The sequence below is a fragment of the Acartia tonsa genome, chromosome 7 (genome assembly GCF_053477335.1).
Source record: "Acartia tonsa isolate MP-2025a chromosome 7, ASM5347733v1, whole genome shotgun sequence".
In the NCBI taxonomy this organism is placed as follows: Eukaryota; Metazoa; Arthropoda; class Copepoda; order Calanoida; family Acartiidae; genus Acartia; species Acartia tonsa.
Window position 1 is genome coordinate 28,421,884 of NC_137266.1, and position 27,696 is coordinate 28,449,579.

At 37.5% G+C, this 27,696-nt stretch overlaps 1 protein-coding gene across 1 annotated transcript; it reads left to right on the forward strand.

Annotated features, from left to right (window-relative positions):
• Nucleotides 1-921: 921 nt before the first annotated feature.
• LOC145324248 (hemoglobin-3-like) lies at nucleotides 922-26,424 on the forward strand. Its single transcript, XM_080166868.1, has 11 exons — nucleotides 922-980; nucleotides 5,409-5,471; nucleotides 6,523-6,606; nucleotides 6,980-7,003; nucleotides 7,879-7,941; nucleotides 20,619-20,685; nucleotides 21,131-21,238; nucleotides 23,020-23,096; nucleotides 23,592-23,686; nucleotides 24,286-24,340; nucleotides 26,110-26,424. The coding sequence occupies exons 1-11, from the start codon at nucleotides 931-933 to the stop codon at nucleotides 26,147-26,149; spliced, it is 726 nt and encodes a 241-aa protein (XP_080022994.1). The 5' UTR covers nucleotides 922-930; the 3' UTR covers nucleotides 26,150-26,424.
• The last annotated feature ends 1,272 nt before the right edge of the window (nucleotides 26,425-27,696 follow it).

Genomic DNA, 27,696 nt, shown 5'->3' on the forward strand with positions numbered 1-27,696 from the left:
TCTTACTAACCACTGAACTGATATTGTTCTCCTTTACATGGTAGCTTCTCATAGGACCTGGTAAGGTTTATAACTATTTTCGGGGAGAGTACCACAACCGCCCTAGGAGAAATCACCCCTAGAAAATAATAAACCCCTCTCAAAATTTTTTATCAAATTTTCTCTAAAAACTGTAATTAAAAGAGGGTGTTTGACTCCCCCCCAACCCAAGGGTCCCTTAATGCCTCTAGGGGCGTAACCGCTGCTAGTATAGTGTTCCATACTATAAAGTAGTAAGGTTTTTGTCTGAAGCTAAAGATTATAGAAATTTCGGGTCTGAATTGGTTTTACTTATCAGGAAAGCTTTATAAATTTCTTGGGATGGTTTTATGCTATTTTTCTGACATTCCCCACCCACCCTAGAGGTTAGGGGCGAAGCAACTAATAGATTATACAGTAAAAGCCTAAGATGATTAGTCCGATATGGTACATAAAAGACGCATGGGTAAAATGATTAGTCCGAATGCGTCGGAAACGACGCAAAAAAAAAACTTCTTTGGTATGCCACAAATCAAAAAATCTAAAAATACAAATGTCTTACAATCCCTTAAGGAAGCTGTGTTTAAAATTTGAAGCGATTCTGACGACAGGGGGGAAGTTCGGCACTAATGGGTTAACTATAAAAAATTTTCTATAGTTCTACTACTATTTTTAAGCCTTAAAACTCACACCTTTACGGATTTTTAGCGCAACCTACTCCTCCCTTTTAAACTTCATTCTTTTACACCCTCAATAAAAATTTCTTAATCTCAAAATGTGTTAGCTTGTTGTTTAGGTTATTAATGCACATATTTATGCTTGTGAGAAATTACTTTTTGTGACCGTATGCAACATTTTAATATTAGGTGGATATTATCGTCCAACATATTATTTTGTAGCTTTCAGATAAAAATGTCGAACATGACAAATCTTCAAGTTCTTAACTGTGCCAATGGAAGAAGGTGAGACAATAAAAAAAGAGTTTAGATAATTTGGCAATTTCTTAACATCATACTTACTGCTGATATGTCAGATAGCTGACAATCAATAGTCTAGTTAGGTCATTGGCTTTTATTAAATTTAAAATTTATACCATTTTAACTAGGTATTTTAAGTACTTTCTTAATTTACTAGTTCCCTTTATTATTGAATATCCAAAAGCCCCCCAAAAAGAGACATTTAGATTTTAGGTAACTGCTCTACGTGAAACGTTTTTAAAAATGTGTCATATTACAAAAGATTTTTTATGTTTTATTTTTAATCAGAATCCAAGAAATTAATAAAGAGTTTTCTCGTATTCATTCGAATCCGGTGGACAGGAACCGGTTCTCATCCATACGAAAAAACTATGTCTAGCATCGTATTATATCGTTTCCTCCGGCACCTTGGGGCTAAAAAAACTAGTTTTAATCTTATAATTGTACATTCTATATCCGCGGAAAGCCGTTTATAATACGATACGAGAAATAACTATTCTATTGTTGTTGATAAAGCTAAAAGGGAAGTCTTACAAGTGAACCAATTTAATTAGTCTGACTATATTTTTAAAACGTAGATGCACTGACCTATAATACAAAGCGAATTCGTTCACGTTAGATTTAGGCCGTGGGATGGTTATAGGCTATTTTACTGACCATTTTAAATAAAGAGTACCAAAAACACAGTCACCGTATTTTTGCTTGTAAAAATGGCAGCACTCAATATAAACTTACTTTTTTGGGAAGAAATAATTGTATCACAAAAAATCTCTAAAGTAAGTTTTAGTCTTATTAATATTGAAATGTTTTTTTTTTATGTAAAACTAAGATTAAAATTTTACTTGTTGTTATATTTTTACACCTACTTCTTTGAAATGAATAATTAAAAGATAAGATAATTTTATTTCTTGATAGTGATATAAAATTTGAATGGATATTATTATATAAACTAGCTCCTGCGCCACTAGCATCTAAGGGTTCTGTATTCATAGGGGCAAGTAAGAAGGGGGCAGAAAAATAGCCTTGATATGGCTTAAATATAAAAATATACCGTTCAGGGACCTGTTTAAAACATTCCTGAAAAGGAGAACTCAATCATTTAAGAAGTTATTGAAATCTTATAAAAAAAATAACTATCAAAATTTTTTATATTTTAAGTAGATTTTAATATTCAACAGAAATACTTCCTTTGGTATTTTTTGTCATTTAGAATTATGCTTATATCACAAATCTATTCAAAGTTAACCTTACAGAACAGGCATATGGAGTGAGGGAAGTTAGCTATATAGAACATATTTTTTTGTGTTTCAACAACCAAGAGTTTTAACAGGAAAAGGTCGTTAAACGATATTTCATAAGAAAAAAATAATATAAATATAATATCATTAAAAAGAAAGGGTAATGGAAAAACCTTGTTATTTTATCTTCTCTACTTTTGAAATAAACCTTAGAATAGTAGCTACTCTATAGTTTATCGTTTTCGTAGTTTTTTTTTGTGTGAACCAGTGGCGTGCACAGCTATTCATCAGGGGGGGGGGGGCGGGGGGGAACCATTAGGTGGGGAAAATGAGAATGAAGTAAGATATTGTTTCAGAAGGGGAATTTAACGCGCTAATAAAATTTACAAATCAATTGTGAAAATGTGTTTTTTGCTCATAAACTAGGAAATAAAGTTCTATTTCTAAAGTTTATGAAGTTATGTAAGAAGCAATTTGATAAATTTGAAAACCATTTTGAAATTACATCTTAAAATTGTGTAAAAATGCTGAAAAGAAAACATCAAACAATTGAAAATTTTACAGAAAACGCAAAATTGTGTGGTGAAGTTAATATTAGATTTAAAGAAAGCTTATAAGTTCACTTTCATTGTGACTATTCAAATTTTGCCCTTGAGTTTTTTTTTTAATTCTCTCGATTATTTTTGTAATTAAAATTAGGGCTCAGCAGCCACGCAGGATGCGTAAGGTTTTACATTTTGTGAGGGTGGATTTTGCTGTGGATTGCTGAAAGTGGTTACAGCGGAATGCGACTTAGGCTGAGTAAATCTATGGATCTGGCGGCTTCGGCTGAAGGGTGTTGCATTTTAATTTTGTGGCTGGTTCATCTTTATGAAAGTAATAGGATCTTCGTCTGTCTGTAATTATACTATTTTGGGAGAGGGTACCACCACCTCCCAAGAAATAGTAAAAAGTGCACATGCCGCTAGGATGCCGAAACTTTTTATTTTTAAAACGACAAACGACATGGGGTAGGTGGATTAACTTTCCCCTCCCTTCCGCCGTCTTCAAGGCCCCTAGTTAAAAATAAAAAGATAAAAAAGTACAATAAATGTGTATGTAATTGCACATCGTTTTCATATTTCTTCTCTAATGTAAAATAAACCAGGCTACGTAAAAAAGACAATTGACAAAAGAAAACTTGGCTGGGAGCAAATTTAGAGACTGATTTTGTGCCTATAGATAGGCATTTTACAAATATTTCTTGAAAGTTTTATAAACTGAAATGTACAAGAAATTACCATCAATTAATTCAGCTAGTATTGACTAATCCTACTTTTTGGGGACATTATCGGTCTACTGAGCGTCTGTCATTCAAAAATTTTATTTGAAGATAATGGCTAGCTATCATCTACACGATTTATCAAAGATTTATACTTTCATAGTATAGTTAAGATGCTATTTAAAAAATTAGCTGTTGCTTATAGTAAAATTATATAAAAGCACACACAAAAATACAATTTTATCTGCATTAAATTTGCCTGATTTTACTAAATCCCAGTGCTATTACCATTGCTTAAACAAAGTAAATCCTAAACTAAAATTAATTGATTAGCTCCTGTATAGTATACACAGATAACAAAGTATATCACCCCCTTCTGCACCTCTCTGGTCTCATCCCTGTCTCCCTTAAAGTATCTTAGTCCAGTATTTAATCAGGTTAACTAATTAACTAAGGTACAAATAACACTATGGCACTAAAACAGACAAAAACAAATTTTAAATAGGTAGGTAATTATCATTTTTTAAAGTTTTTCTTTTTGATTCGAATGGATGGATTAATTTGTAGAAATGTACTTAAAAACTTTAAATATCCTTTTTTCATATAATAGTCTATATATATTTTTTTGTAAATGGAGCTTATTATGGCATATTATAATCAATTCTGTGTTATTATTTACAAGATAGTGATAAACAATTAATTAAAGATTATTATGGCTTATTATATAAACTATTATGTATTATTATTTTCGAATTACTGAAAATAATTAAGATATTTACAAAAACAGTTTCAAGAATGTGTTTCATGCAGATTGAATTTAAATTAAACAATATAATCAAAAAAGGAAAGATTTGAATTTGATTTTTTATACACTCCTAAATAAAATTATCTTTATGCTATGTTTGAATTAATACATTTTAAAAATGCTTTTATTGGAAGTAATCGCCCTTGTTTAAAGTTCTAAGCCACTGTGCAAAGAATTTGTTTTATCGGATGACAGCGGGATTTTTTCATTGTAAAACATAACAAATATGTAAGACATGCTTTTAAAAAGGATGTCTACATTGAAAAATTTCATGTAGGATGCTACTTGACCCTATATTTTCTAAGCAATTATCTCAAATTAATGTAATTTTAATTTCATAAATATCTTTAGCAGGTTTTAAACTTTTCAGTTTGATCACAATCTCACAATGAGCTGTTCTAATATCTAAATAATATTGCTTTAATAACATCATTGATACTAGTGGCTTCGCACCTAGAACATAGGGTCAACAAAGAAGAAAGGAAATCTTCCCTAAAACCTATAGGTATTGTTCAGTAATTTGCGAGATCTTAAAGTACAAGATTTTAATGCAGAAAGAAAATTACCTTAACCATCCCTTGGACTAAGTGAATCTTTCCTTGAAAGGAAAGGCGACATAATAGCATAAGAGCCTACCCTTAAAATTTAGAGGTCATCTGGTTCAGTGGATTGCGATGACCCGCGACTGTGGCGTAACATGAAGCGCATCCACTCGTCGTCGGGAAGGTGATAGGTTTGAATCTCGGTCGACACCACGTCATAATACGTTAAAATGGTCCCAACTGCTAATATGTTAGGTGCGCGACACAAATAGTTAAAAAAAGGGAGAATGTCTTGGCCCAAAACAAGCGCAACTCATTACCATGCACAGTTAGGACTTCCAGACAAAGGTTATGTAATCAAAGGGTTGGTTGCTTGATGGGCAAATTGACGCTTTACATTGCGATCATAAAACGCGGAGTATGTTTCAAGATGCGTGAAGAAGTCTAGAACCCGAAGCGACACCAAACACCAATGAGTCATCATCATCATCAGTGGACAGCGAGATCTTTACGGGAAAACAAATAAAAATCTTACTACTTTATATAAGAGGATTGTTTTTGTTTTAGTTTGCGGTCAGATTCAGTAATATACTCAGAATATGGCCTTTTCAAAGATCACTTTTTAACACCGTAAGTATTATTATTGGTTGCACCTTGCATAGTTACTCTATGAAACACTCGTATCAAACTAATGTTCCTAGTTATACTTTTACCCTATCCCTTTTTTACTGTATATTGCTTTACTCTACTTTTATATTCTAACAAAATAAGTAGAAAGAATAGTGAAAGAGCTATGAATAATGGAATCTACTAAAAAAATGATACGCCTATTTTACAGAACAGAATGGAACTTAAATAGCATACTTTATTAACAAGCAAACAAATATGTTAAAATAGTTGAAGGGTAGCTGCGCTTATAAATGTGCATTCATGAATATTTCGTTGTATTTTTTGTCTTAGAAATAAATTTGAGACTAATTTCTACAGACATATTTGCTTTAAAAGTTATACACAAGGGAATTTTAATGCTTACAAATAGATGCAAGTTTATATGGTTTACATTTTCTATTTTTGGATAAGTATAAAATATTATCTAGATGTATTCAATCTTTTTTTACAATTAACTATCTAAGATGAGAAAGTGCAAAATGGCACCAAAAAAATGAAGTTATAAAACAAAGTTGTCCAATGAGAGGCAAGTATACATTGTAATTGACCAATGGTAAAATTTATACTCTCCTTTCATTGGCTATTTTATTTTATGACGTCATTTATGGTGCCATTTTGCGCTGTCTCATCTGAGATATCAAAATGGATTAATTTACTACACTTAGACTTAAGTAAAACGTTTGATGTTACTGTTTATCTAGTGTTGAAATCCAAGATATAAAAATGTCCTTGTATCAAATAATTCTTTTTTTTATCTATCTTTATTTCTATCTATCTATCTAGATTTCTATCTATCTATCTAGTGATGAATTCCACGATAAAAATGGGCCCTGGTCTCAAACAATCCTTCAATCTTTATAATCATATCCTTTTCCTTCTATCTATTTCACTATATTTCTATCTATTTAGTGATGAAATCCAAGATTTAAAAGTGTCCTGGTCCCAAATAATTCTATCTGTCTACCTGTTTACCTCTCTTTGTATCTATCTATCTCCCTATCTATCTATTTAGTGATGAAATCCAAGATATAAAAGTGTCCTGGTCCCAAATAATCGGAGACAAATCTGGAGAACATGGGATTAACATCTTTCTCAGGTACAGTAACTAGTCCTACACAAAACATTGCAGGCGGTTCCCCCAAAGTGCCTAGTAGAGCACAGAAATCCGCATTATCCCCTTAAAAAAATTTAAAAGGAGGTGGTTTTTCATGTGTTTATGTTTTAATTTTGAACAGGTTACATTGCGTTCAATATATATAGCATTGTAGCAGGGCAAGGACCCCCCACACGGGGTTAGACATAAAAACAAAAATTAGAGGGGGAGGGGGGAGTTGATTTCATTCTTTTAAATCACAAGATATTAAAGGCTAGAAAAAAAACATCAAAAGCCACACAAAAATAGTTAAACTTTAAAATCTACAAAAAAATTCTTTTAAATCTTCAAAATTATATAATATGTATATTTTCAGATTTTTCAAACATTATCCAGAAATCAGGAATGCAATTATTTCATAATAAAATTGTTTTCATATCTATTAAATTTGAACAAAACTTTATATAACCTTTTAAAGCAAAATGAATAAGTGAAATATGAGCAAGAATGGCAAAATTAATACCAGTTAATATCAATAAACAGACGAAGACAAACAAACATCAACAACACTTATAGAGTTATACTAAGAAAGGTCTGACTCTTAAATACTTAATTATTAAGATTATACGCCCATTTTATATAAAGGCTCTGTATTCAATAATATCTTTATATTGATATAGATTAAGAATAGTTATTTCTCGCATCGTATTATAAACGGCTTTCCGCGGATATAGAAAGTACAATTATGAGATTAAAACTAGTTTTTTTAGCCCCGAGGTGCCGTAGGCACCGGCTAAAATAACTGGTTTTATTCTTATGATTGTACATTTCTATATTCGTAGAAAGCTAGATATAATACGATGCTAGACATAGTTTTTTCGTATGGATGAGAACTGGCTCCTATCCACCGGATTCGAATGAATACGAGAAAAAAGATTAAAACCCATGACCTAGTTCTAAAAAAAATAACCTAAACCAACTCCTGGACGTTAAGCTACCCTAAAATGGAGAACTCAATCGGTTCGATATTTATCGACACCAACAACTTTTTATTATAGTAGTGTACTCTTTCTAGGATTCAAAATTTAAAAAAAATATTTGATATTAAATTGGTGTCGAAATAGCTAAAAATCAACATATTTATAATGTAGATCACAGTTCGATCACTTTAAGATATCTTAAGTAAATCACAGACTTACATACACCTACTTGATTTAATAAGGAAATTATTTTTCAAGCACCATAGACTCTTTGGATGAAATGTGTATTTTTTAACAGAAGTAGCTATTTCACATTTTTGACAAATCTCAGTCAAGAAGAACTTGCGGTCAGCCCAAGGTAGGTGCTTCACATTTTGGCAAAAATATTAAGGGATAAGACGATGCACTATAAATTGATGAACAACTAACTTTATGAGAAACTAAATTACCCTTTCCTTAGATTACAATTATTGGATAAAAGTTTGGACACTGATTGTTTGATAAACCAAAGTTTTAAAGCCATCTGTACCGGATCGGACGTTCTTATTATCTTTTTAAAAACCAATATAGCCCGCCTCGAGCGGTGTGGCGGCACTACGCGTTGAGTTGGTAACGTTGTGGCTGAAACGATTCAAGAGCGAAGCGACTCGTTCCCTTCGGTTGGACGTCTCCGATAAGTTAAAGAACAAAACTATTCGCAAGTACCCACAGGGGATTTATAAGTTTCTGGATAATTAATGGCAGCTAGAGATAGCTGCATAAAAATTGGAGTTGATACTCTACTAACAACTGTTTGTGCGGAACTGCTGTATTTTCAATAGACAAGTATAGTTTACACAAATTAATGAATACATATCATAATATTATACATATAGGAAAATTACAGAGTATTGGAGGGCGTTCTCTGATCATGCAGGGATGGCTAGGGATACACGTAGGTCTGCACATGACATTGAAGCAGGCCGGAGTGTATGTTGAGTTTCCCGTTTAGTCACGTTCAGTTGTGCCGGGGAAATCTCCGTGATGCATTGAGGATGCCGTATCCCTGGATATCTGGAGCCTTTCTAATAAAAGTACATAAGTTAAATATTGCCTAAAACCTACACGCGTAGATTATAAAAAGGTCAGATATACATATTTATGCGCAGCTAAATATGTATATTGATTTCTTGGAAAATTCTAGGACTCACATGATGATATCATACGATTTTAACAGAATATAAAAAGTACAAATGTTTCATAATTTTAACTCGAGATCCGTCATTTGTGGGCTTAAAAATGCAAATAAAAGTAAAATCAAAAGAGGAAAATAAATGCTTTAAAATGCTACTAATTTCATGAAAATCTGTCCACTCGTTTAGGATATCGAAAATGCCATTCTGCTTATTGTATAAGTATATCAAGTAAGCCCCACTACATTTTCTCCCCTTTTTATCTGGCTAGACAGACATGCCAGATAACATAACGCTCAAATTGGCAAAGACAATAGACTAGACGGCCAATTATACCTATTATTCTGTCATGGTATTAAGGTTGATATCCTAGGTGATCTAGTCGCAGTGTTGTATGATGGCAAGGATGCAGGATCCAGAATGGTGGGCTGTATCTCTGTCATCTGTATCTTCGGGGTTGATGTCGTGGGTAATAGCGACGTTGTCTCTGCTGCTGTCGTAGGTTCTCGCCTCTCAGTTCTGGTATCGGCCTTCTTCTTTCTCATAAGCTTCTGGTAGGAATGCTTGTTATAAAGATAAAGGTGGGCAACTAGGGCGATGGCGGCTCCAGGTCCTACACGTAGTAAGGTGAGGGTGATGCATATCAGATCAGTAATAAATTTTAGCCCTAGGATGACCAGGCATGCGAAGGCCATTAAATCGCCGTATTCATGGAGCCAGCTCTTGACGCTGCTCCATAAGTCAATTTCACGTTCCATGTCAGGCACTAGATTATCAAGGGTGTACAGGGGTAGGTTGTTGGTAGAAAGTTGGTTACAATTTCCGTCTCCAATGCAGAGTCCGTAGGTGATCTCCTTCAGGCTTGCTTCGGTGTAGGAGGGGAAGGTAAGGGTGTGTAACCATTCAGCTCTCTCTCTTTCCGTGTAGATTCCTCCATGGCTGTAATCCGTCCAGTTCACCAGAGGGGTGTCGATGGTCATTTCCATGGGGGCCTGAGTATTGATGATGGCGGGGGTCAGCTGAACCCAGCCTTCCTTAGACTTGACAGTTAGGGGGAAAGTCGCAGAACACGTTACCCTTGTAGAATGCAACTTATAATGCTTAGTTGCAGCATCTGCATAGCCATCAGGATCCAAAGGTATATCTTGATAGCAGTTGACGTCATCCTTGATCTTCTGAGTCCTCTTGGTGCACTGGAAGGTCATCAACAGATCTCCCTTCAAGAGTCCATAGGTCTGCTCGTGTAGCAGCACTGGTTGGTCTGACTCTCCGTGGTAATGGGTCTCGCATATGGTCTTCCGTAGTGTAACATCTAATTGGCTGAAGGTTTGGCGCATACTGTAGGCTAAATAATTTAAATGTACTGCAGCTTGAAGGTTCACATCTATCTGTCCGGGGTCGATGGTGGCGAGTCTGCTGAGTTTGCTGGTCTTGCCCAGGTAGATCCCTTCGTGGTCCGTGGTCAGGACATTAAAGGGGCAATGCATTAGCTTCATTGCGCCTGTAGTGTTGAGTAAAACTTGCTGCTGGTGGTCCACTAAGTAGGTGTCCATGGTGGTGAGGGGGTTGATGGTGTTGACCATCTGTAGAGTGCAGGAACTGTCGTTGATATTCCACACGAAGGTCGCGGCGCCAGTGATGCACTCCCCTTTATGATATGGACATGGTAGAGATAAATGGTCGGTCTCACTCTCTACCTTGTTGTTGCTAACCAGGAATGTTTCTTCTTTAAGTAGGATCTGATACTCGGCTAGCTTCAGGGTGTTGTAGTGGATAGTGTCGCCCATGCGGATGGTCTGCCCAATGCAGGTGATCTTGTCATCTTCCATCTTCAGGGATCCGGCTAGGGTTGCCGAAACATAGGTCGGGCGGTTAAGTTTTACTTTGATCGGGTCACCGTAGCCAGAAATCTGGTATTCCTGGACCAGTGACATGCGGCGGCAATTTTCTGCAGTAATCTCCTCGTGCCTCATGGTTTGGGGTACCTGCTGCAACTTGAGATGGCCCCAAACTCCACACTTAAAATGGTATAGGGATACCCTCACTTCGCAGGAGTATCCATATACCTTAGTCAGGGTCGGCCTCTGTAGAATTGTGTAGCGCTCCTTCACTGGAACTTCTTCTGTAGGTTCCTCTGCTCTGCATATTGTTTCCTTGTTGAATTTCTTGATGGTTGAAGGGTTTGTGCAATCTATAATGTCGAGTGAGTAAGCCTCACTAGTTGGTGCTACCGAAGCCGTTAGCACCGCGATCAGTGGTAGGAAGATTATCGACATGATAAAATTCCACCTCGCGAGTCTCTAGGATCACCGCTTGACACACTCGTTGATTCTTGTTGAACTCCACTGCTTCGGTACTCAGGTTCCAAAAGACTGCTTGTATCTCGCCGGTGTAGTCGCTGTCCACTAATCCTGCTAGTAGAATTACTCCTTCCCGTTCTATGCTTGAACGGCCGAATAACTTGAGAAAATATCCGGGGGGTACACGAGTGTGTAGCTTGAGAGGGACGCAAGTCTGCTGTCCAGGGGGAAGGATTGTGTGGGCGGGGCAGTATATGTCATGGCCCGCACTTTCTCTCGTACCCTTGTGTGGCAGCTTTGCTCCGCGTTTGACGGGGATTCTGATTGTCCGCGCAAGTGTCGCCACTGCAGGCGGGTCCATATCCTCGTCCGAGCTGTCCAACACCTCTTTGCTCTCTTCCACTTGCTGTTGCCAAAGTGTCCCACTCCTCTGTTTCTTTCCTCCGGATTTAGCCCTCTCCCCTTTTTCGGGTGAGTCCGTGTACGGCTCCTCATTGTCGCTCAGAGCGCGCTTCTCTACCCGGGGTGTGGAAGGGTATGTGTACGTAGCTCGCTCGCGCTCTCTATCTCGGCGCGGTGTCTGCGGGGGCGAGCTTCTTCTCGGGCTTCTCTCTCTATCGGGGGTTCGCTTGGCATCTTTCCGTTGGATGCCCGAACCTGACGGCTCGCAAGATTGATCTCTCTCTCTCCCTCTCTTCTCACTCTGCTCTCTGCGCGGTGTGCGCTGCATCGCTGGTGATCTGGGTGGTGGTGTGTCCGGTAGGGGAAGGTTGAGGGGGTCAATGTTGGGCGGTGGTGGTGGCGGTGCTCCTCCCGATAGGTTGGGTGGTCCTCCCTCTTCATCGCTGTCATCCCCATTTGAGAAATCAACTCTTGGATTAGGCAGCTTCGCCTGCTTTTCTGGATTCAAGGGAATTTGCTCCCCTGCTTCATCTCCGTCTTCTTCAAATGGTTCTGGGGGAGAAGTTGGGTCTCCGTCTGTCATTGCTGGGGGGTAATATGGTTTTAACCAACCAACATGTACAACCAAGTCCTCCTTTTCTCCCGCTGGTATTGTCTGGATTCTATATAAAACGTCGGCACACTTCTCGGTAATTAAGTATGGTCCACTCCAATGTTTGGTCATCTTTTTCTTTGCTTTACCATGGTTGGGTGCCAAATAGAAAACTTTATCGCCTACTTTAAATTCGCGATCGTGGTGATACTGCAAAGCGTTTCTTCGAATGGTGCTTGCTTGACTCTTCGCCATGGCTTCATACATGGTCGTGTATCTATCCAACAAATTTCTCACTGCTGTGGGAATATCCTTGTCATCGTCGGGGTTTGGTAACCGCAAAATCAAATCCGCGGGTAGAGTAGCCTCTCTACCCTGGAAGGTGAGAAAGGGGGTCACGCCGGTGCTGCTGTGGATCCTTGTGTTGTAAGCCAGGACAACTCCAGGTAGATACTCTGGCCATAGAGTCTCCCGTCCTTGGATCACGGTTCTCAGCGTCTCTTCCATGGTCCGGTGCCACCTTTCTATGAGGTTGCTCTGGGGGTTCGCCACGGGGCCTAGCTCGTGCTTGACACCGAGCTTCTGCAAGAGTTTCTTCATGATGGTGTTGCAGAACTCTTTCCCCTGGTCGCTGTGGAATGCCTGCGGGCATCCGAAAGTGCAGATAAACTTGTCCATTATCGTCGTAGCGACCTCGTCAGCGGTCTTCTGTTTCAAGGGGTACGCTTGAACAAAGCGCGACCATCCGTCCTGCAGCGTCAGGATAAAATTGTATCCTTCTGGGGTTGTGTCGAACTTGCCTACCACATCCATGTAGATTGTCTGCAGAGGATACCCATTTTGGATGGGCACATGCGCTCCTATCTTGATGTTGGCCTTGATGTTCTTCTGAACGCAGTCGTGACAGACGGCGATCCTCAGGCGGATGTCTGCTTGATGTCCCACATAGTAGAAATTCCTCAAAAACTTTGATATCGTGGAATGCATGCCAAAGTGCGCTCCAGTGGTAGTTCTGTGGCAGTGATTGAACACCTCTTCTCTCAGGGACAAAGGAACCATTATCCTGCGTCGTTTCTCCTCTTGCTCAGCCTCCTCCTCGGCTGTCGGGTCTGGCATATCAGCATCGGTACGCCGGCTTAACGCGTCGGCGTTGGTGTTGAGTCTTCCCGGCCGATGAACCACACGGAACTCATAACCAGCCAGCTCCTCTGTCCACCTGGCCATCATGCCAGTGTTCTTCTTCAGTGACTTCAACTGCTTGAGGGCGCTGTTATCCGTATTTATTTGGAACGGCTTGAAGCTCAGGATCGTCCGAAACTTTCTGATGCCATAAATAACTGCGGAGGCTTCCCCTTTCCACGAGGGATATCTCTGCTCCGCTCCCGTCGTCTTACGTCCCATGGCGGCGATCAACCTTTCGGCGCCATTCTGAACCTGACTCAATATCGCACTAATGGCTCGTCCTGAATAGTCGGTGGTCAGTTGGAACGGGGTATCCGCTTCAAAATCAGGCACAGCGCGGATAGGCGCGTTCTGGAACTTGTCCTTCAACTGCTGGAACTGCTCATCCATCTCTGGAGTCCACTCCAGCTTCGTGGCTTTCTTCTGTGCGTTCATCTCACACGTCAAGTCGGCGTACTCAGGTATGAAGGTCCTGTAGTACCCGTAAAAACCGAGAACACTATTCAGTTCGGCGACTGTCTTCGGCGGCGGCCAGTTCTTGATACGCTCCACGTACTCAGGCACCATCCCAATACCTTCCTTGCTCAGCATGTGGCCAAGGTATTGTATCTTCTTCTGGAATAACTTGCTCTTCTTCGCCTTCAGCTTGATTTCAGCCTTGCGATGGGCCTCAAAAACCTGTCGCATCTGTGGCACATGATCAGCAACTCTCAGGTTATATGATATTACATTGTCGAGATAGCATTGCGCTATCTCGCTCCCCAGCGGGTTCATGGCGGTGCTGATGAATCTGCTGTAAACCGCTGGTGCTGTGCTGATGCCAAAGGGCATGCGGCGGAATTGCCACAAACCCGTTGGCGTGGCAAAAGCCGTCAGCTCCCTGGATGCTGGATCGATGGAGATGTTGAAGTAGGCGGCCGTGGCATCTAGCGTAGAATACACACGGTGCCCTCCTGCATGGTCCAATAGAGTCTGTATCCTCGGCAGCGGGTAGCTGTCTTGCTCAAGACAGCTGTTTAACCTGCGGAAGTCCACTGCCCATCTGATCTTCCCATCTTTCTTGCGCACAGGAACAAGGGGGCTCGCCCATGGTGATGAACTCGGCTCAATCACTCCTTGGTTGAGCCAGTCGGCCATCTGCGCCTCCAGGTCCTTCAACATCTTGGGGTTCAACTCCCTGTATCTCTGCCGAATGGGCTCCGTGCCTGGCTTGAGCTTCAACTTCATAGTTACCAGGTCTGTGTGCCCAGGGGCCTCTCGACTGAATATGTCTCTGTACTCATAAATAAGCTCCTTGACTTGCTTCTTGACGTCGGGATGCTCGTTCAATAGCTCGTTGTCCTCCATCTCCAGGTCCTCCCACACTTCCTTGAACGTGGGGTTCTCCATCTGCTCCTTCATCATGGGCTTGCTGGGGTCGCTCGCGTTGGTCTTGGACATAGACTGTATATACTCGTGGGGCTCTCTCAACACCAAGCTGTCGGTGTTGATCACCATGCTGCTGTCCTCACAAATCTCGGCGGTGAACACACACCCGGCCGATGCGACACACGGCTGCTCCTGTAGATTCACAACAGGTATGCGGACAATCCCATTTTGTTGAGCTCTGTATACTCCTTCCAACACACGCACTGGACTATCATCTAAAACGGTCTCTTCTACCATGACAGTCATTTGCGGTCGGAGTTCTCGGCTAGGAAGAAAATTCAAGACAGACACTGACTCTGCTGCGAGAATCCTAGTCGCTTGGACGGACAAACGGACAGGACGCGGCCGCTTACCTACTGCGACGGTTTTCAAACGAACGGCCGGCCCTTGGGAATTACGAAGCGGTCCCTTGACATTACGAGTCCAAACGTTTTTGCGCTCAAAATCTACTTTTGCTTTGTGCTTAAAAGAAAGTTGCGCAACATATGATTCAACGGAATCCGGTTTAAGTGCTAAAAACTCACGTGAATGGTGCACATTACCATTCGCAAAATTATCTTCTGCTTTACATAATTCTTTAACAGTGGGTTTACAAACATTTAAGGCACTACTATAGCTACTTATTTCTGCATTCAATTCCTCGAAGGCTCGTAATGAAACACTTATCTGAGGGTTGGGGGGCGAGTGCTCCCCTGGCGGTTTTCCAGACCGCTCTTCGTCTTCTGAGGCACTTGGAGCCTCGGAGTCGATGGACTGCACAAGCGGAACTCTCGTCTGCTTCACGACTAACGCCGCCTGCGTCGGTGATGAATAATCTAGAACTCCACGAATCTCCTCGACCCACTTGCACCCAAGGTTGATGGGGGTGCGAAGCTCAGGTATAACCAAGGCCTCTCGAATGTAGCTAGGACAGTCATCTCCCAAGATGACACTGATGTTGTAAACACGGCCGATGACGTCCATATCCCCGCCATTCGCCGCTGTTCCTACTGTTAAATCGCAAGGAACAATCGGCAGCTGTAACTTCCGGGCTAACTCCTCATTTACGGCGACTCCTTCGTGCAATTTATTACCGGTATCGATGAGACCATAGGTCCGCACAGTCGGTCCATTTGCACGCAGGCTGATCTTGACCATGGCCCGGGCGCCTCGTCGTCCTTGCATCTGATGGAGGGTGGTAGGGTCTACAGCTGCTGAGGAACTCCGCCCTACCGACGGGAGCCCTCTCTGACATTTTTTGAAGTCTTGCTTCGGTGGCCAACTGCTTCCAGACAGTTGACATCTCCATAGAACTGTGCCTGGTCATCATCTCCTACGCCGCTGTTGTTGTCTCCAGGGTCGTTGGCACGTATCTCTTGCACGGCGTTGCGGGCACGGTCTTGCTGCTGCCTGCCGCGTCCGTTGCCGCTGGCGTTCTTCTCCTGGTTCCTCTTGCGCACGTTCGCCAGTCGGTCCTCAGGAATGGTGCACGTCTTCTGCCAATGGCCAGGCGTGCCACACCGCCGACAGTTGCCTTTCGGCTTGTCTTTGGTGGCACCGCCCGTACCTTTACTCGCTTGCTGTTTCTTCTTAGGACAATTACGCGAGTAATGGCCATTCTGGTTACAGTTATAGCACTTGACGCTACTGTTCCCGTCTCCGACAGCGTTGACCTCCATATCCTCTGTGCCGTCGTTGCGATAGACCACTCGGTTGGACGTGGCGAGGCCATCCATGGAAGTATCCTCTGCATCTCCATGGTGGATAAGTTGGCGCTGCGTGGCAATCTTGTTCATAATGACATTCCGTAGGACACCCATACTGGTAATCCCAGGTAACTGACAGAAAACTCTTTTCCGTACCTCTCGATGGCGTAGACCAAGAGTTACCTCTTTCCGGAATTGTGCCGGGTCGCGGTTGTCTGGGGAATAGGCTTTCAACCACATCTGCTCTTTCTTAGCGAGGTAAGTCTGCGGAATCTCGTTCTTGCCTTGCGACAACTGCTTATACGCATCCTTGTTGATGTCTGAATCTGAAGGTGCTAAGAAGATAGCGTCCAGCCTCTCCATAACTTGGTCATAGCTGAGCGAATCTTGGTTGTCGGCGACTTCTCTGGCCATCTGGAACGCTTCTCCGTCGAGACTCATGATGTATTGGCCTTTCCTGCCCTCTTGATCTGATGGATGATGACGGGCAATTCTAAACGCATTGGCCATCTTCGTCTTGTGGCCGTCCCAATCTTCTCCTGCACGGTTGCAAAACCGAGGGAAATTCTGCTTGTTAAGCTTCCTGCGCTGGTTCTCCAACCAAGTATTGCCTAGCGCAATGAGCTGAGCTTGCTCATTCGGCGCTCCTTCTAGCTGAGCCTCGTGAATCGCACGATTCAAATTCAACTGTTCTAGGTCAGCAGCTTGCGCCATCGTTGAAACTTAACGAAAGTTCTTCAAAATTTAAAGAAGACTTTACCAAGTTGGTGCTCCAAGCGTCAGAATGGTCCCACACTGGTCTCCAAACACAGTGATCTTCGTCCTTTCTGGCCTCAGTTCTCATAAAACTGTCTGGTTGCACACAATCGTCCGAAATTACCGTAGTTCCTCGGGGTAATTTCCACGTAAATCTCCTGTTGAGCACTTTAGTTTATCCAAACACAGCTGACACCAGTTTGACTGTACCGGATCGGACGTTCTTATTATCTTTTTAAAAACCAATATAGCCCACCTCGAGCGGTGTGGCGGCACTACGCGTTGAGTTGGTAACGTTGTGGCTGAAACGATTCAAGAGCGAAGCGACTCGTTCCCTTTGGTTGGACGTCTCCGATAAGTTAAAGAACAAAACTATTCGCAAGTACCCACAGGGGATTTATAAGTTTCTGGATAATTAATGGCAGCTAGAGATAGCTGCATAAAAATTGGAGTTGATACTCTACTAACAACTGTTTGTGCGGAACTGCTGTATTTTCAATAGACAAGTATAGTTTACACAAATTAATGAATACATATTATAATATTATACATATAGGAAAATTACAGAGTATTGGAGGGCGTTCTCTGATCATGCAGGGATGGCTAGGGATACACGTAGGTCTGCACATGACATTGAAGCAGGCCGGAGTGTATGTTGAGTTTCCCGTTTAGTCACGTTCAGTTGTGCCGGGGAAATCTCCGTGATGCATTGAGGATGCCGTATCCCTGGATATCTGGAGCCTTTCTAATAAAAGTACATAAGTTAAATATTGCCTAAAACCTACACGCGTAGATTATAAAAAGGTCAGATATACATATTTATGCGCAGCTAAATATGTATATTGATTTCTTGGAAAATTCTAGGACTCACATGATGATATCATACGATTTTAACAGAATATAAAAAGTACAAATGTTTCATAATTTTAACTCGAGATCCGTCATTTGTGGGCTTAAAAATGCAAATAAAAGTAAAATCAAAAGAGGAAAATAAATGCTTTAAAATGCTACTAATTTCATGAAAATCTGTCCACTCGTTTAGGATATCGAAAATGCCATTCTGCTTATTGTATAAGTATATCAAGTAAGCCCCACTACACCATCAAACGATAAAACGTGGTTATAAAACCTTAGGGACCATTGTGATTTTCAGCCTAATGACCCATCCCTCCCGGATTGTAGATTGTATGATTTAGTAATTTTTCTTAAAAGTCAGGGAACTAAGCGGATAAGACAATGGCCGATAAATTGAATTACATCCTCATGCTTGTTTTAGATTACAACAGTGGTTGAAACATATGGACATCTTAATGAACCAACCAAACAAAAATCAACAAAAGTCCCCAAAGTTATTAAGCCAACGAACAAGAAAACTTAATTATAAAACTTTGGGGACCAGTGTGATTAACAGCCCAACGTCCCAACCCTCCCTATTAAAAGTTGATATTAATAGGGGGGAGGGGGGGATTGAATTAGATAAATGCAGTGGCTGCTATTCAGCCAATTAATTCCATTTGATATTGCCGAAAATTAAATATTTTGTTGGCGTAGAGTTGGCATAAAACATGTTTTTTTTATGTAGCTGAAGGGAAAAGGGTAAAAGGGGGGGGGGGAGAAATAAGGGTTGAGGGGAAATTTTCACTTAGAATTTTTGTCTGAATCACATTACCTAATCCCTGTATTTTACCAAAAACTAAGGATTCAAATGGAAAACATAATGTCTCAAAATGTACTTTTTGTTAGTCTCTACCATTCTTTTCTCAGGAAGCCGGCAGATTACTTTTACATCTGCTTTTAAGTTCTGTCACTCCATAAGTATGTATGTTTGTCATACCGTCCGATTTTAAGGCCTCGCTTTCATGGATATTGTCATCCTAGCTCTATTGAAATTTACCTCTACTTATTGGTATTGTTCTATCTTCTATCTTTTTTAATATGTACGATTATATGTTAGAAATTATTCCTAGGTTAATGACATATATTGTCTATAATTTGTTATTTACTTCTTATTATTATTTTTATATTTTTGTCTCGATTGTTAAGGTTAACACCCCCACTGTAGTCTATCTAAGGCAAAGGAATCAGCAATGTGTTCTTTTATTCTTATTTACATAAAAGTAACAGGATGTGTGCTTGCCTGTGTGTCTGTGCTTTTATACAGAAAATATCGCTGACCGTTTTTAACATTGTAGTAAAACATCTTAAAAACAATTTACAATGTTAGATTAAGGATTAACTTTTAGATATTGGTTAAATTATGATTTTAGAGTTTTTTTAGATTATCCATAATTGTTCTAGTAAAATCCATAAAATTCATTATAAGATTATAACATGTCTAAATTATAAATCTATACTACATTCAAATGTACATATTAAACAATAATATTATAATCATGCGGTTAAAAAATTACCTGCAATTTACTTATCCTTCTTTCCATGTTTTTAGCTATTATTGTCAATTTATGGTGTGAATTCAATTTCGCACATGTATTAAATGATCAAATATTAAGAACCGCGTATTATTATAGCAGCACAAACATACTCTTCTCTTTTGTTAAAACTAAAATACTCCTACCTATTTTATTTATTTACATCTAGAGACTACGCCCATAGAGGCCTCAATGGGCACTTGGGTGAAGTAGGGGGGGGGGGGGTGAGGGGGGGGGAGAGGGATATTTTTACGATTTCTCTTAGTAGAGTTGTGGTATTATTCCCAAAAATAGCCGTAAACCTTCCCAAGACTTTTAAGAAGCTTCACTGTAAAGGAGAACCATATAAGTTCAGTGGTTAGCAAAACTTTGCCACTCCCGTAAACATCCAGTTACTTTCATATAAGGAATGGTTCTTTTTTCAGTAAATGAAACTAAATGCTAAAATATTGATATGCGTAAGTGAGTGCACTCCCTCAATTTATATATAATCAATATGAGAATAAAGATAAATAATATCGATTATATAATAATAATAAGGTCTGTAGAGGTTGATAAAACCGCTTAATTTATACGAGTTTGTTTTTATTGAGCCTTATTCTAATTATAATTTTTAATGTCCGTCTGCCCGTTCAAAACCCCCCGCTAATTGGCTGCTGTTTAAGATGAACAGTTGCAAAATTTTATGCAAATTTTTTGTCTGTTGGTTGTTTGGTAATGGTGGATACTGAATATATGATTTACTCAGTTGCTATTAGAGATAAGGAGATGAACTTTTTTGTGCATATTCCTTATAACGTTGAGCACCTATGATTACAGGAATCTAAAGGGATAAGACAATAGGCGATAATTTGATACACAGTTAGTGGATAAAAAGTTTATACACTCAACTCTATGAACCAACCAATCAAAGTTCAATAAAAGTTGTGAAACCAACGAATAAGAAAACGTCATTATAAAACTTTGGGGACCAGTGTAATAAACAGCCTAATATCCTCTACCTCCATGGGTATGATAAATTGATTATACTTTTGCAATCTATGATAATTTGAAAATTTAGCAGAAGAAAATAATATCAATTTTATTTAGATTGAATTCTCATGCCAGTGGAGTAGTTTTGGGTATCACTCATATCATACATGGACTTGAAAATGAGGTACAATAATACCTAGTCGTCTTACTAATAGGATAGATTGATTAGGTATCAATGAATCAGTACGTGAAAAAATGATGATAGATTCACAAAAAAATTAATCTTAAAATAGTTAACTGTTTTACTAAAGTCAAAGTGACACAAATCAAAATTAAACGATGCGATACACAGTTTGGGTCATGTAAAGAAGAAGGAGTTTTTCAAAAAGGGCAGGCATTACCTTTAAAAGGTTTGACCTCAGATGTGTTAGGTATGAGTTAGAAGCATCTTGGCATGCTTTACAAATAACACTACACAACCTGGGGTCAATACTACTTGTTCTTTGCACTTTATACGAGTAAAACGTCTGAAAGATTTAGCTTTGGACAAATAGAGAACTTGAATTATCAGAGATTGACCCTAGGCTTAGCACAAAGTAGCTTTGCTACTAAAAATTATAATTTTTTAGTTGGTAGTACAGAACGTAGCAGAAAAGTTTGCGGCTGGCCATTACAAGCGGGGAGTAAGGGTCAAAAATGTTCAAATTTTAACCACCATTGTCATCGAGTACCTTCAGGTTAGGAAACTTTATTATAGAGCAGCTACGCTATCAAATACTATGTCCGTCTGTCAGTCTATTTTTGAGTTATAATCGAGTTCTTTAGTCGACCATGAAAAACCACCTCCCTTGTTTTGTTATAAATTGAAAATAAAAGGGGAGGGGTAGTTTTTTTCCCATTAATAATTTTTACCTGATCGGCTAGATTATGGAGATGCGATCCCCAAATTTCAAAATTCTTTGAACGTACGAACACGACTTTTACAGAAATGCTTCGCATCTAGTCCACTTACCTATATTTACTATAAATTTTACACCATATAAAATTCTGATCTAAATATTTGATTGACAAGCCATGGTAATTATCGCGCGTAACTCAGGCACAAGATACAATTACTCTGGCTAGCCCTAAGGCACTTTTTATATGTTTTTACGAATTTATTAGTCTATTCTTACCTATATAATACCTTATATGGGTAATGCTAGCCTAATCATGGTTTAACTGTATGTGATTGAATATTGTTATATGCTTATTAAAACATTATGTCTATTGTTAAAGTAACCATGTAACCATCCTGTACTAGTATGTATGCCTACAACCATAGTTTCATTTACGTCACAAGTTTAACATACAAACACTTTATTAAACAGACAAGGGCTTAGATCCTTATAAATAGTTGTTGTTATAACTTGCACTTCTTAAAATATCTCAGTTATTCATTGACTCTCAAACCATCAAGTTCTTCTGGCTTAAAGGTAATGACTTAGTTGTTTTGGCATGCATTGTAGTTTAAATTTAGGTCCCTCAGTACTTAGCATGAATTGTGCTTAGGTCTTATGTTAGAGATCTAACACTTAGCACAATTCAATGCTTTGGACTTAGGGCATTTTCTGTCCTACACTACTTATGTTTATTATCACTTATCCTGTAAATATTTTCATACTTAACTTATTCACTTGTAATGTAAATACACTTTATAAAATCATCTTCCTTCTTAAGTGCTTAATATACTTATATGATATAGATCGAACACCATAACCAGCCATTTATTCGTAGTTTAAAGCAATATAATACTTCGCGTGGGTATTTGTTGAGCTACCACGGGTTCAACCAAATTCGTATTATACTTGTGGGAGTAAAAGAAAAAGCATTCTAAACTGACGAACCGACGATGAGAATGTCTATGTGTATTGCAGTAAAAGTAGGTTTTTTTTAGTAGTACTCATAGAAGAGCGATCTCCATACCATAATATTGGACAAGCGCCCAATATGTCCTATCGATTTCAAATTTTGCATGGTGATTCCTGTAGTAGTTAGGTACGATTTAGAAAGCGTAGCAACTCTATAATCATTAAATAAGTTGATTTTTTTACTTTTTAACAACAAATTTTGATGTGATAAATTCATCCGAAAATAAAACAAGAATGACAACATCCATAAAAGCAAAGCTCTGAAACGTTAGGACAAACGAACATTAACACTTAAAGTGTCAGAACTGTGTAAGCAGAATATTAATGCATAAGTCTAAACAAAATTGTAAGCAAATTTGTTGCAAAAAAAGAGAATACTGTTTAAGGACATACATACATTTTTAGGACTTGGTTATAGGGATGCTTCGCTTGATGTAATAGGAATCAGTATTCCAAAAATCAGATGAATAGAATAATAATAACTTACAAAAATTTGTTATCAAAAAAGTTAAAAATCAATTTTGTTGTTGGTATAAGCTTATATCTATCTATCTATCTACATATTTACATATCTACCTACCTATCTATCTATATATCTATCCACCTAGGAACGAGGACTAAGTGAGAAGGCAACTCGAGCCTATAGAAAGATGTTTGCCCAGTTCCTCAGATATATTGAGAAAAAGTGAGAAATTTTTGTAAAATTTGATGGAAATGCAGAAAGTATTATGAATGGCGTCATAAAAAAAGTCTTAATCCATCTCTTTTTAGGGGCTTTCTTTCCCACTTCTCCCGTCATCCTTTTTTTTGGACGTATTTTTATGACGTCACACATGACACTTTCTGTATCTCCAAATTTAATCTAGTTTGATATAATATCTATCCTTTTTTATCAAGTAACATGATGTTTGTGTCGGTCCAGTAAAATATCTGGTACTACTGAATTCTTCTAAATCCAAGACAGTTTGGTATTGGTGCCTATTGGAATGTTTTAGGCTATTTATGGGGGATTGTGTCATTTCCCTTATGAGATTTGTCCTGAAAAAAGGGGAAGAGAGCTATTTTACACCCTTTTTACCACGCTACTGATTTCAACCATTACCATACTCATTGAACTCTAAGAAATCTGAAAAAGCCCCCATACCTAATCCCTGCGGAACTCTAAAAAGACAATGTTTAGGCAAGATGAAGAAGAATCTCGGGAGAAGCGAGAGAAAAGAATTAAGAAAATGAAGAAAAATTTAAAGCTTATGGCCGTTGCTCTTATTGTGTTAGGTATAATTTATATTCACTAGCGGATAAGGTCCAGATTAGCATGTACTCTATCAATTTGAAACTTGTAGCTTGCGCTAAAAAAATTTGCCCCCCCCCCTCCCTTCCTTCTGGATGACCGAACTGAGCAATAAATGATATTAATGTTAGCAACCCAAATTGACGAATATTTTTTCCCCTGTGAAATATCCAGGTATATTCTATATATTCATTTTCATAACGTTAGAAGAAAGAAGATTTACCCACTAAACATTTAAGATAGACATCTGATTTTTTTGTGCCGATTCTCCTGGCCCACAAGTACCTTCTCACTTACTTTTTTTGGTTGTCCTAAAATATTGTCGTGGGTTGAAACAAGAAATGCGATTTTCTCGGCTGTTATCTGAGATAGACGTCAGTTTATCCCATTCTCTGTATTACTTTCTTTGTCTCTCTTATATTTATTTATTATTGATACATCAATAAATTGTTTCATATTATGAGCTGCTATGATTGTGGATGTTGTCATCCTTGCTTTGAAAAAAGTTGATTTACAATTATAAGCCATAATTCATAACAATAACATATATAACTTTTTATATTAATATTTTGTTTAATTTCAGTTATCGAAAAATCGGTGGAGTTTTTGACAGCACTTTTCAACAAAAACGGAGTAAGGTAGGTTTTGTTCAACTTTTTTTTAGTATAGTGGCTACTCTACACTTTCATTTTAATCAGAGATCTTAAGTGATAAGACAACGTACAATAAAGTGATGTACATTCCCAATTATACTAAATTGAATTATCCCTTCAAATGTTTAAAACATCCAATAAAATGTAATAAAAAAATACCTAAAGTTTCAAGCCATTTTTGATTACTTTATTTTAGGAAAGTTTATCATCTTTTGTAAGTCGATACAGTAAATTTTTAGTCTTAGAGTCTTTAAGCATTGTTATAAGAAATTCAGAATTTTTATAATGCAAAAGAAAAATCTAGAATTTACCTACGCAGTATTTTTATTAAGATCAATGATCCTGTTTTATTCAACGATATGGAATATGTATTCTTTGAATTTTAATCCTATGAAACTAAGTAGCAAGGGTTTTTTTGTCTGTCCGTTAAGATCTCGATAAACAAGTGATTCGATAATTTCTCCATTTGTACAGAAAGTTTTATAAAATTTCTGGGATTGTTTTAGGATTTTTATGTTTTAGCTTTAAGTCTTGGAAAGACTTAGGACATTTTCTCTTACCTCCCTTTCCTTTAAATGCAGATAAAAAAGCCCCTGGATAATAAGATCGCAACCACTAGACCTAAAATATCAAGTATATAGGTTTTTTGTCTGTCCATTGAGATCTCACTATCGACTGAACTAATAAAGTTTTTCATTTTGGAAAAGATTTTTATTGGTCGTAAGAAGGTTAGCTATTATACCCATTGTGGCTATGGGATGGCAGTTTTAATAGATTTAGGGATAATAATTATCTTCTCTTTTTCTATTCCTTCTTATTCTAAACTATATTCGCGATAACTTATGTTTTATACAAGAATATTCCAATTTTTAACATTTACAAAACGTCCTGCTTCATTGTTTTAAGATAGATGTCAGATCTATATAGGAAATAAATGTCTATAAATGAGCTTTTTTAAGGCAAATTTTTAAAGCAAAGAGCGAGAGCATTGAAAAAAGAGCTATCTCTAATAATTTGTAAAAAATGCGGGTATCATGATGAAAATACAATTTTAGATAAGATTTTTATAGTAATATCAGTTTTTTTATATTATAAAACCAAAAAAGTAAACAAAACATTAAATATGTCTAGCCAATAGCGGGATGATTATAGCCCGCGACCTCTAGTACAAAATAGTATTAAGAATGTTTATTCCTACAGCTTCTATATTTACTTTGTCATATTTTTCTTTTGTTAAGTTAAATTTTCTTTTATTATTGATGTATTGAATTCAAAGAAAAAATATAGGTCAGCATTTTAATTGTTGCAAGGAAATTATAAATTATTTGATCAAAAGAAAAATTAATATGTTAGCAAAGCTACTCTTAAGGTGTTTAGTGAATGTCCGTAGATTTTTTCCAAACGAAATATCAATAAAAGTTTCACAATTAAATTGAAATTGAAACAAGGTTTGCAGCTATTAGAGCCATTAGAGCCAACTAATTGCTTATTATAGTCTTTAAGGTCAAGAAACTCAAAATAAGATTATCAATTCATAAATCCTATGGGATAAGACAATGGACAATAAATCCGGATTTGATAGAGGTCAACACGTTAATGAGAGATCGAGTTTATATTTATTGTTCAATGTACCCTACTTCCTTATAAAAATATCATTACTGCAGGGCGAAAACAAAAATAAAATGACGATTTTTGTATATTAAATTTGAATCTTTTCATCCTTGTTTTCTTTCATAGATCTATATTCTTTTCAGAGGAATACTGGCCCACGATGGAAACTGCACGTGCGATTGAAACAAATTCAACGTTAATTTTGCACAGGATGGCTGAAGATACGTTTTTTTAAATGAATACCTGTTTTAGTTGTGTTTAATTATTTTATCAGCATAATGAAAGTCATAATGTCATTAAAATATTGTTCAATCTCTTAAAATTGCCCAGACTAGCCTAAGGCTTTCTGAGCGTTACAAAGATAAAAAGTACTTAATAAGGCTAAAGTTTAGGAAACCCACACTTCCAAATTTGGCCTAATATGTAAGCTATTACTACTTTTATAAAATGCCATAGTGTCGACATAAATATTATCATAAGTCGATATTATGTCATTTTATATCATAATGTAGACATAAACATTATAATTGTATATAGACTTACACTGGTACCCAATGTTTTATCTTTTTTGTTGGCTCAAAAACTTTGGGTATTTATTGAATTTTATTTGGTCGGTTTCTGTAGTGTTTTAATTTTACCATTAATTTTAATCTGCAGAAGTTGTAATTTTGTTTATCATCAATTGGATTATTTTGACATAATCTTCGTAATAAAAACATGACAAATGACTAAACAAAGCACAAATAAATAACCACAGACGAAGCTAGCAAAAGTGGCTGACTCAGATTATCACGTCAAAAAAAAAAATAACCAACGAGAGGCCACTATCAATTTTACCATTAGTCAATTACAGTGTATATTGGCCTCTCATTGGTTAATTTTTTTGACGTCATAATCTGAGTCAGCCACTTTTACTAGCTTTCCACAGACTCCAGATTTTGAGTCCTCTTAAATTATTTTTTTGAAGCAGAAGCTACTCTATGATTCGAAATGTCCGCTCGTAACAAACGGCAAGGGAAAACGTAAATAAACACCTTATGATATTCAAGATAGATTGCTGAATTTTCTTGTGAGGAATCTCTAATGAGCATCAAGTATATAATTTACATGGTATGTCAAATATTCTAACTATAGATTTCTGGAAGAAAGATTTTTGTATTCGGCTGCTAAATTGTAAAGATGGGTGAATTTTCTGTGTCTGTCTATTTTTACTTAAATAGGCTGATATTTTCAGTCAAGATATGGCTGACTGATGCGCATTTCTCTATTTACTTGGCATGACTGTCTTTAAGATTTATGTACATCTTATGAAGAATTTTATTAATAAATTAATGGCTATCCTAAAAAAAGTAATATATGTATATTTATTAATAAGATATCTATATAGTATTTAATAATATGTTTATTTATATTTTATTTAATCAGTATCACAATGTACAAACATAAAAAATCTAAAGCTTATTTGTGAAAGATGTAAGAGTTTTAAAAAATATTCATTAATTATTAAAAATGTTTTACTATTACAAACTACCAAAGTTAAAAAAAGTTTAAAAATAAGTTTTAAATATATAATTTAAATTATTTATAAAATAATGTAGTGGAGCCTAATCTTTTTTTATTCCTTGTTGAATGCATATTTTAAAATTGAGTATGATTTTCAAGTAGAAATTTTACAAATAGAAATATATATATTGTATTTTAAACGATAATAAATCAATTACAGTATGTTT

Bases quoted from the DNA above. Each gene is read 5' to 3' on its own strand.
- LOC145324248 (XM_080166868.1), top strand. From the start codon at position 931: ATGTCGAACATGACAAATCTTCAAGTTCTTAACTGTGCCAATGGAAGA. The intron at 6,607-6,979 runs GTACAGTAACTA...GTATATTTTCAG, and splicing joins GGGATTAACATCTTTCTCAG to ATTTTTCAAACATTATCCAG. The intron at 7,942-20,618 runs GTAGGTGCTTCA...AATTTTATTTAG, and splicing joins GAACTTGCGGTCAGCCCAAG to ATTGAATTCTCATGCCAGTG.